General features: G+C 40.1%; 3 protein-coding genes across 4 annotated transcripts; 1 reads left to right on the top strand and 2 right to left on the bottom strand.

Annotated features, from left to right (window-relative positions):
• Window positions 1-37: 37 nt before the first annotated feature.
• LOC111605647 (alpha-tocopherol transfer protein-like) lies at window positions 38-5,994 on the top strand. Of its 2 annotated transcripts, none has more exons than XM_023324309.2 (2): window positions 38-167; window positions 4,939-5,994. In XM_023324309.2, the coding sequence occupies exon 2, from the start codon at window positions 4,995-4,997 to the stop codon at window positions 5,976-5,978; it is 984 nt and encodes a 327-aa protein (XP_023180077.2). In that variant the 5' UTR covers window positions 38-167; window positions 4,939-4,994; the 3' UTR covers window positions 5,979-5,994. The 2 variants fall into 2 exon arrangements, with proteins under 2 accessions (XP_023180077.2, XP_030080294.1); XM_030224434.1 differs by lacking the exon at window positions 38-167 and adding an exon at window positions 2,750-2,777.
• A 263-nt stretch (window positions 5,995-6,257) lies between these two features.
• On the bottom strand, window positions 6,258-8,178 carry LOC111605648 (peptidoglycan-recognition protein LD). Its single transcript, XM_023324310.2, has 4 exons — window positions 8,026-8,178; window positions 7,561-7,833; window positions 6,683-6,861; window positions 6,258-6,611 (listed from the first exon to the last, which is right to left on the bottom strand). Exons 1-4 carry the CDS (start codon window positions 8,045-8,047, stop codon window positions 6,270-6,272), a joined length of 816 nt encoding a protein of 271 aa, XP_023180078.2. The 5' UTR covers window positions 8,048-8,178; the 3' UTR covers window positions 6,258-6,269.
• A 482-nt stretch (window positions 8,179-8,660) lies between these two features.
• LOC111605650 (transmembrane protein 11 homolog, mitochondrial) lies at window positions 8,661-9,986 on the bottom strand. The gene is made up of 4 exons (XM_023324312.2): window positions 9,833-9,986; window positions 9,364-9,512; window positions 9,118-9,302; window positions 8,661-9,062 (listed from the first exon to the last, which is right to left on the bottom strand). The coding sequence occupies exons 1-4, from the start codon at window positions 9,853-9,855 to the stop codon at window positions 8,895-8,897; spliced, it is 525 nt and encodes a 174-aa protein (XP_023180080.1). The 5' UTR covers window positions 9,856-9,986; the 3' UTR covers window positions 8,661-8,894.
• Between the last annotated feature and the right edge of the window lie 70 nt (window positions 9,987-10,056).

Raw genomic sequence — 10,056 nt, 5'->3', positions numbered from 1 at the left:
TTGTTAGCTTTTGTTTGATTCTGCTTCGAACCTTTGTCAGCTGCGGACGTTTCCAAAGCAGTTTCGCGAGGTTTTTTGTTTTGATTTTTTGGTTTTTGCCGAATTTCTGTCTCGTGCGTTAACGGCAAATCAACGCTTGTTGGCTGCTAAAAACTAAAATCAATTAGGTAAGTTTTTTAATTACAGTCTTGCGGGTATATAAGAAACGAAAAATAGAAAGACACAAGAAACTTTGGCATTATCTTGTGCAATTATAACGGATCGTTTTTGAAACCCAACAATAACACTTAAACAGTGCAGTGGCAAGTGCTAATGTCAACAAGTAAACCCAAATCCCAAATGTTTACCAGTGTACATTTGCAGCAACTACCTATTGTGTATGTTGTATGCCGCTTAATTAAACATGTTTTTGCGTTTTAAGTAAATATACATGTAAATTGAAATGATTGTTGTGATTGCTAGTCTGCTTAACGCCTACAACTATTGCTGAACAGAGATAATAAATTATGTTCTTACCCTGTTCAAAAACCTATGCAAAAATGTTTTAACCAAATTTGTCGGGCTCAAATTTTTTCTCATGTTTTTGGCAATATCAACTTTGACAACTTTGCCTATTTCCTTTTCTATATATTTGTATATAGCTAGAAACTAAGATTAATTAGAAGAAAAAATGAGAATCCAATTTTGGGAACATAATGAAGCTACAGCGCGGAAATTTCTGTGCCATTAATTATTGTTAACCAAACAAGGGAGAAAAACTGTTGCCAATCAAACTTGTGGCATTTCGAAAAGATTTCCCTAGCTCTAAAGAAAAAATGCAGAGTTTTATGGCTTATTGAAGTCGTTGCGAATTGCTATTGTTATTGTTATTGTCTCGCTTTTAGAGTTGGCCCTCTTGCTTCAGTTGTTCAGCTGTAGTGCGCTGTAATGTGTTTATTAAAAACTATTATTGTTCACATTTGAGCGACGGCATCTTTATGGCCATGTGGAGCAATTGGACGAAGTTTCTGTTGTAAACTCGTTATGAGCGCGAAATATATATGTGAATAAAAGCAAAAGATATATATATATATATATATATATATATATATATATACATATATATATATATATATATATTTAAAAACGTGCCAACGATGAGTGCGCACATTACACAAGGCGCACACAAGTGTGTGAAAAAAGTAGAAAAAATGTTTATAAGTTGTTGAGTAGGTCGATCAGCTGCTTTGAAACCTGCCCTGAAGGTCGAAGCCTGTAAGAAAAAAAATGGGGAAACAACTAAAACTAAACAAAAACTGTTAATGCCAAAAAAGTGGTGAAAATCAAGTGAAGTTAAAACTAAAATAAAAGCAGTTTTTGTCTCATTTATACGTACGCTACCTACTACCACAAAACCAGTTAATCTTAAGAAACACCCAATATTTCAATTACTAAAGTTCACCAATTGACATTGAAAGCTCGATCCTAATCCCTTCAAATTAACACATATATATCACTTTTACACTGCTTAGTAGTTGAACATGGCTTTTTTATTTCATGTTAATTTCATTAGACTTTGAAGGGCTTCAGAGATCTACCTGCTCGCTATGCTAAATAAATACATAATATTGTGTAATACGAAGCCCATTTGAAATGGCCGCGAAACAAAAGGTTATGACAATCAAATAGCCAATGCTTTTCGCTTTTCCTCTTTTCAAAATAAAAAAAAAATAAAATAAAAATAAAAACCCGACCTCAACGCCCAGCTAATGCAATTGTCTAACGTCGAACTCAAATTTCAATCAACCAATAATATGCGGAGAGCTCAACAAACATGTTTCCAAGCGGATGACGTTTCGAGATTTTTTTGTTAGCCCCAAACTTTTTGTGCATCAGCAACATCATTAGCTGTAACATCTAATAACAACAACAACAACGACAACAACAGCAATAAACCTAAGAGCAAAGCATTTAGTTTTCAAGGTTCGAACTGGTGTTGTTGCTGTTGGAAATGGGCGCCATGAAAATGCAAATTTTTGCCATGAGCAATGAGTTTCGACGTCTTTCAATGAGCCTAATCATTAATATGTTTACAGCTCAACAATTCAGTGAAATAAACAAAGTGAAAAAGGCATGAAAAGGCATGAAAAGGCAAAAACCGCTAACGAAAAATAAAAAGACAAAAAAACCGCTCGATTTAAGACAACTATCCAGCCAAGCAACTGACTGAGTGGCTCACTAACTGACCAACTGACTGGGATTACTCAACAGCAATAGCAACCATAGCAGCAGCAGCGGCAGCCACAGCAACAGCAGCAGCAGCCGCCATAGCAACAACAACAACAACAGTTTGTGCCGCTACCTTTGATTGCTGTTGACTTGGACTTGGGCAGGCTAACAGCCTGGCCAAAAGGTTTGCCTGTACACTTGCGCACTTTCGGTTTTCTAAAAAAAAATAAAACTTGTTCGCTGCAGCAGCAACCGATCAAATTGCATTTCGGATTCGGTTTTGGACAGCTTCAGCTTCAGCCTCTGCTGCTGCTGTTGTCGTCGCCATTGCTGCTGCTGCTGCTGCTGCTGCTGCTCTTAGTGTATCGCTGTGTGGTCATTATATAATCCAGTTAATTTCTTTAAACATTTTTTCAAGCCACTTTTTGTTGCTTTTGCGTCATTCGTTGTTCAGAGCTCGCGCTGCTCAGTTGTTCCGTTACGCGACGCGCCAGTTATCGACGGGATATATACATATATCTATACAAAAATAAAAGAGCAAAGGATACCAAGTCCTGTCGCTCAATTGTGTAAGTGTGTGTGTGTATGTGTATGAAATTTGCAATAAAAATATTTGCAATAAATTACGAAACATCAAAGAAAAAGGAAAATCACAAAATATTGAAAAAAAAATCATTTATGAAATTAGCAAACTGCAGTCGAAGTTTCAGTTTGATGTCTTCTGTTGCAGTACGACATTAGTCTGGCTGGCAGCTAAGCACACAGAGCCACGCAACCGCAGCAACCACAGCCACTTGACAAGCCCCGAGCGCCTAATAAACATGTTGCAACCCCTTGCTAGAGAGCCCAGAGAGGTGCACTGGGCATCGGGTGCCCAGTGTGGGGAGCTGTGACGGCGGCCGTTGGCAGTTGTTGAATTTCTGTGGATGCCATTGCCCAATGGCAACATTTTCGAAATCGCATTTTCAGCTGATGAAAACTCAAAAGAAAATGCAAATTTTTCTCAACTCGTCTCTTTATTGGAATGCATCTTTTAGCCAGATTTAGTTAATGATTGCATAAATCCATCGAAAAAAAACCCACGCCAAACATGAATCAATTAAATGGCACAGTATACGCATTGGACATTCGGCTAGGCGAACCAATTGATTTGCATATGTATCATGACCAAACGAAACGAATCGAAACGAAACAAACAAATAAGCTAACATAAACTTTACAAGCCAATAATTAATTCAGTTTTGAGCCGAACAGCCAAAGCTCAAAAGAACAGCGCCAATTGCGGAGGCCTAAACTTAGATACCCTAACATACTGGAGTGAGTCTCTATATATGGGAATAGATCAATGCTTTTTAGATGAGGAGTGGAGAAAGAGTGGGAGGAGCAGCGCGTGTACACTGACATGCAGACAACACTGTACAGAGTGTAGGGCATCAGAAGTATTTAAATATTTGATCAAATCTCCTGGCTATAGCTGAGTATAGAAAATGTAAAGAATAAAAATACATCCAAGATATATGGAATAAGCAGATACAACTTGCCAATAGCAGAACATGATACAAGGTAAAAGACTGAAAGGCTGAACATATGGACACAACTGTTTAGACAGTAGAGTATTCAGAAACCAAGCAAAGGGAACAGCAGTCAAAAGCTGAGGCTGTATTTTGCCATAGATTACACTGCTTAAGACAAATATATATCTTAACAGATAAATAAGCACATAACTCTGTCATGTGAACACATATGCTTGACTACATAAACTGTAGGGGAGCAGGAGTGTCGAAAAGTGAATAACTCTGCAGAGACTCAGACTGAGACTGTGGCTGTGACTGTGGCTGGGACCGTGTTTGTCTTGCTTTCCATCGGCACACACAACATATGCACAATTATCTATATGAATTTACATGAATCTGCAAGTATACAAAACGTTATAAGCAGGAAAACATCTTATGCAATGGCTGAAATAAAGCAAAGCTCAAAACTGATGCCAAAAGCAGCAGCTGCAAACAAAAAACAGTTGAACTCTTTCTTATGGCGGGGACAACGACTCGAGTGTGAAGCGTTCCAAATATATAAAAAAAAAAAAAAATATATATATATATATATATATAAGTATGCATATGCATATATATATATATATATATATATATCTTTAGCTTGACCCGCTTTCAGTCAACAGTTTTTGAACTTGAACCAATTCGCATTTTTTTTTTCTCATTTTTGGTTTTTTTTTGCTCATCCATTGGCGATCATAAAGTGATTTGAATTTATTGCCCAGCAAGAAAATAATTTACATATGTAAAGCTGAAGCAGCTGCTGAATCAGACTCAGTTTGCGATTGTTTCTATTTCTCTGCGTATAGATAGATAAATACGTATATCTAAAATATTTGGTTTTTAGGCATAATTAGCAAATATTTGCCAATTGAGCCTTGAGCCAAGACCTTGAACCGATTTCTTGCAGTTGTGAATAGTCTTGGATTGTCTTAAGATAAAACAATGTTGAGAGTTGATTAGCTGATGGCGATCTGTGGCCACAACAATGAAATTAGGGCACGTATATTAAGATCGTGATAAGACAATTGATTAAAGTCCAAGTTTGGCCAAGTTAATTAAAAAAATAAACAATTTGCCTTTTCTTAAATAAGCTTAACTAGTTTATAAAACATGTCTCAATAATCAACATATTAAAAGTAATCTCTTTCTTCCCTCTCTCTCACTCATTGAACAGCCAAACAAGATTGCGCATACGCCACAGAGTACATCAGAAGCGTCAGTCGAGTCGCTATGAAGGAGACCAAGGTATTGGAGGACGGCGACGTCTCGCTGCTATCCGAATCATTGCTGAAGATCGCCAAGCGAGAGCTGCGCGAGGACAAGTGCACGCGGGAGCAGAGTCTCGAGCAGCTGCGCAACTGGGTGCTAAAGAACGAGGATCTGCAGAACGTGCGCTGCGATGATACCTTCCTGTTGCGCTTTCTGCGCGCCAAAAAGTTTAGTGTGCCCATGGCAGAGCAGACGCTGCTCAAGTATCTGAACATTCGACGCACCTTCCCACACATGGCCACCAAGCTGGACTTTCTGGAGCCGCGCATGAGCCACCTCATCGAGCAGGGTTACATATTCGCGGCGCCCAAGAGGGACAAGCACGGCCGGCGGGTGGTGATCATCAATGCCAAAGGTTTGAATCCAAAGTTTCACACAAGCTGCGATCAGGCAAAGGCGCATTTTCTCACCTACGAGTGCCTGATGGAGGATCAGGAGACGCAGATCACGGGCCTGAGTCATGTCGGCGACTTTGCGGGAGTGACTACGGCGCATGTGACCAACTGGAATCCCACAGAGTTCGCACGCGTCTTCAAATGGGGCGAACAATCGCTGCCCATGCGCCACAAGGAGATTCATCTGATCAATGTGCCCTCCACGTTGAAATGGCTGATTGACTTCGTGAAGAATCGCGTCAGCTCCAAGATGAAAAACCGTCTGAACATCTATGGCAGCGACAAGGAGCTGATGAAGAGCGTCGATCCTGAGTGCCTGCCCCAAGAGATGGGCGGCTCAATGCCCATGCGCGAGATGATCGAGCTGTGGAAACAGGAGCTGGCTAGCAAGCGGGATCTGGTTCTGGCCCTCGATCAGAGCACGTTGCTCTCAGATCGTGGCATACAGCGACGCAGCAGCTACAATTCCGAGAAGACCAGCACGGGCACCAATTTCGTCTCACAGATCGAGTCCATCGAGGGCAGTTTTCGGAAACTGGAATTCGACTAGGCGCACCCGTCTACCCGATCCAATGGCTCTTACGCTATTAGATGTATATATATAAGATTTAGTTATAGGCAGTATCCTTAATTTGTAATTTGGCACACGCAGCGCTTTGCCTTGCTGTTGGCTCATCTTCCCGGCTGGCAGCTAATGTTCCGCTGGGCTGGGAGCGGGCACTCGCTTTCGCTTTTCGGTGGCACCCCGCTTTAATAATCCTGCGCTTCTTTTGTATAATATTTTTTGTGTGGAGTACAATAAAAAGAGAACAAAACGAGAGGAACAACTGGCCAGCTTCATTTACTTCACTTCCAGTTGGCCGGCATAGAACGGCCAGCGCTTCAGCTGCCGATGCAGTGCATCCGCATCCCATACGCTGCGACTCACATTGCGCACCGCATAGAGCCGATAGCCGGGCTGCAGCTTCAGACGCCGCTGCGATTCCCAGAGCAGCGCCTGGGCCATCTGCAGCTGGCATACGCTTGGCAGCCACTGACTGAACTCCCCAACAAAGGCCAGCACCAAGGAGCTCGACTGCGGCAGCTCTGCAAAGCTGCTCACATACCGCCAGCCCCTCGCCTCGTACGTCTCACAGTCGCCAGCCATGAGAAAATTGAATGGCAGCTCACCGAAATGTTTGCGCTGTCAACGAAAGTTATTCAATAATATATATATATATATATATATATATATATATGTGACCTGCGACTCACCTGCAAGCTGTGCAGCAGACTCGCACAGTTCTCGCTGCACTCCTCGCTCCCCGTGTGTGTAATGAAAACATTAACAACTTTGTCAGCCTCCAGCTGCGCGAGATCATGTAAATACGCCCCACTCCATATATCATGTCTGATCAGGTTCAATTTGTAGCCTTTATACGGTAGGGCAGATGCTGTAAGCATATAAATTAGTATTACACCTTCAGTGCAACCACAGCTAAATAAAACTAATCATTTAAAACGTTCTTTACTTCGCTTTATGACTTTTCGACTGCAAACCTTATGCAGTGACTCTCAAACTGTACGCACATTAAATACAAAAAATATAGTTTTAAAAACAATTTAACTTTATTGCATTGCAACCACATTAGTTAATCATCATAATTAATACAAAATTATACTTTGTTTTATGAGTTGACAGACTAGGAGCCACCCTGTACGCCATGTCATTCGCTTTATTAAAAGTTTCTCATTTCACAAGAATTTGGTCAGGTAAGGAAAGCTGGCAGAATCTTTTTGCCGCATTTGATTGCTTTAACTGAAAAAACACACGATATATAATCTATAAACTTAAGTTTCACGTGCACTGCAATCAATTTATAGGGATTCCCATTTCAAACTCTTTGTTTTCATTCACCTTTCTGAGCAATTCACCTAAATTAAACAAATTCTCATTTAACTTGTTTAACTAAAAAAACGCAATGTGTTACTATTTTTATGAGCACGGCTGTACTTATTAACTAATTTAATAGCTAAACTTACTCAGATACTAACACTAAGAGATTTATATTTATCTGCAGCCACAAAATAAAATGAATTGAATCAACAGCGTTTTCTGTGGACATCATAATAAGGGCAGAACAGTCACTTACTTTGTTGCCAGAGCAAATAAGTGGCCAGCACCAGGCCGCTGATGAACATCAGCAGCAGCCCAATTGTGCGCCAATTGATGCATTCCTTTGTGTATATGGCTGGAGACAAGCTAGCAGCGGACGGTGTTTCAGATGTGGATGATCTGGAACTGGGCAGCAGTGGAGTGCGCTCGCTGGACTCCATGTAAATCTCAGTGGGCGGGTAGTTGTCAAATGAGCCTGTGTACTCGGACGTGTAGCTGGGATGTGGTCCACCACCAACAGTCGCATGCACTATGATTATGCGAAACAAACAAATAAATATGATAAAACAACAGCCCGCAATGATAAGCCATGTGGCACAATTTGTTTGCTTAAGCTGTGCATTTACTCGCCACAAGCTAGGTCAAGCCTTGCATCCGGGAATAACCCCAAACGAAAGAGAAAGCATTCCATAAAATCTCTTCACATATCGAAGTCACCTACCTACATTCTGATTGACTTCCATCAGACTCAGTAATCCAGCACAATGGCAGCCCTTATTTGCTCCGGTTCGCACTGGAATATGTTGGATTATCGTTTTTAATCGGGATTGCACAAAGAAGAAACTGCGATGGCATCGGCAAGCTGACTGATCCACAGACTGTAGCCGCAGCCCGCATGACGTTTCATTACAGCTGTTCTACAGCACGCACACATACATAAGTGTCCATGTACTCTCGCCCTCGCTATGCATGAGTGTGTGTGAGTAGGCTTTCACAGAGTCTGTATTTATTGACATATGTAGTAGTTAGATTACATACATTGGCGGCAATTGCTTTCATAATGAACAGTAAATATAAATATATGTATGTCTGTCAATATGTACAGTCATATTTGTATTCTATTTAAATAACATGTTCCGCTTTGACTTTATTTAGTTTCTTGCACTGCTTTTAATTTTTGTTTTCTATACTAATAACAATCACTATTATTATTTATACACACACACAAAGTAATTTTGCTTAATTATTTGTACAGTGCTTCACTTGAACAATCATTTAACTTAAGACTTTTTAGTGCTTTAAATACTAAAACATAAATATATGTCATTCATTATAATGCAAACGCGAGTTGATAGCTGCCAAAAACATGCACAACTATAGAGAAACACTCATTGACATTTCGGACTTTGAACCACTTTAAAATTTAACTAGGAAAACGAAAAGTATCGAAATTCTAAAAGAAATGCATACGCCACAGCGTTTAACTAACTTATAAAACCAAATACTTAGGGTCAAGTTCAAGATTACGGGCCGCTTCATTGCTGACTGCACTGGCAATGACTGACTTATCCCATTCAGAGTGCTTTTTGTTTACTTATATGATCGCCATATCTGCCAAGCACACAAAGCTGCCGATAAGAATGTAATGCCACGATGCAAGTATTTGGATTGAGTATTGGGCGCATAGCCCAGGATCACAGGCGAGGATACATCTGTTAGCGGTAGCTTGTTTAATGCGACTTCATTGTTTTCCTCAACCTAACAGAAAATGATTTAGTATCCATTCGATTAACTAAAAGCATGTTTCGAATACCTGATATTGGCAGCAAGGATCATAGTTCCAGGATACTGTATATAATCCGGCACAGAACAGCGACATCGCACAAATGGGAGCCGCAATCACTGGACGGTCGTACCACAACAAGCTAGATATTAAAGAAACAACGCCAGTTGTCACTGCAGTCTTATGGAGGCAATTGCCCACCCATATCCAGCGTCCTAAATATATAAAATTGTTAATACATCAACAAAGTTTCAGGTAAATCAATACATTACTTACCAGTCTCATCGCCTAATCTCGGCGGCTCGATGATAATAAAATCTACTTTGGCCTCAAGCGCCTTTTCCAGCTCTGCTTCGAATCGTTCGTGCGCATTTGAACTGTCATAGACTTCGCGAATAACATGAAATGTTGGCTGCTTGCCTGTACTGTAGTAAAGCGTTTATATAATTAAAACATATTCTATTGTAGTTCGTCTTATCCACTTATTTAACAGCGCAAGAATTAATTTTCAAACTTTTTTAATCTTAACGGAATTCGATTGTGTTTAATCAGTATTTATTTTGAGCATGAATGCGGCCACACTTATACGCAAATGTGCATACATATGTGTGTGCAAATACAATTACATACTTATACACAAAACGAAACCGCATCGAAAATTGCATAACTTAGTGACGATTGCACCGTATTTGAAAGTGGCTCTCTTCTGCTTTTACCTGTTTTTGTATAGGTCTCGAATATTTACCTATCAATGCTTTTGCCAAGCATTTTGTTGCATTTGTTTTGAAGACTATAACTGCGCGTTGTTTTTATGGGCTAAGCGATACGATAATATATACCATCGGCAAAATCGAAACACATCTGTCGGCTATCGACGCACCGCCGTTTAATATCGAAATGATAATCGAAGTCATGTGGCAACGCTAAAGTGTATATTATATTCTGATAATTGTTTGTTTGTTAAATAAA

This window comes from Drosophila hydei, unplaced genomic scaffold (assembly GCF_003285905.1).
Source record: "Drosophila hydei strain 15085-1641.00,03,60 unplaced genomic scaffold, DhydRS2 tig00000001-arrow-pilon, whole genome shotgun sequence".
In the NCBI taxonomy this organism is placed as follows: Eukaryota; Metazoa; Arthropoda; class Insecta; order Diptera; family Drosophilidae; genus Drosophila; species Drosophila hydei.
This window is presented reverse-complemented; position numbering and strand designations above follow the sequence as displayed.

What these genes read in the sequence shown, in the direction of transcription:
- LOC111605650 (XM_023324312.2), bottom strand. Translation starts at nt 9,855, where the DNA reads ATGCTTGGCAAAAGCATTGATAG. An exon ending in GAGATTAGGCGATGAGACTG is followed by an intron (nt 9,303 to 9,363) that starts GTAAGTAATGTA and finishes TTATATATTTAG; the next exon opens with GACGCTGGATATGGGTGGGC. An exon ending in ATCCTTGCTGCCAATATCAG is followed by an intron (nt 9,063 to 9,117) that starts GTATTCGAAACA and finishes ATTTTCTGTTAG; the next exon opens with GTTGAGGAAAACAATGAAGT.
- LOC111605647 (XM_023324309.2), top strand. Translation starts at nt 4,995, where the DNA reads ATGAAGGAGACCAAGGTATTGGAGGACGGCGACGTCTCGCTGCTATCC.
- LOC111605648 (XM_023324310.2), bottom strand. Translation starts at nt 8,047, where the DNA reads ATGGAAGTCAATCAGAATGTAG. An exon ending in GGAAGTCAATCAGAATGTAG is followed by an intron (nt 7,834 to 8,025) that starts GTAGGTGACTTC and finishes GCATAATCATAG; the next exon opens with TGCATGCGACTGTTGGTGGT. An exon ending in GTCTGCTGCACAGCTTGCAG is followed by an intron (nt 6,612 to 6,682) that starts GTGAGTCGCAGG and finishes TTTCGTTGACAG; the next exon opens with CGCAAACATTTCGGTGAGCT.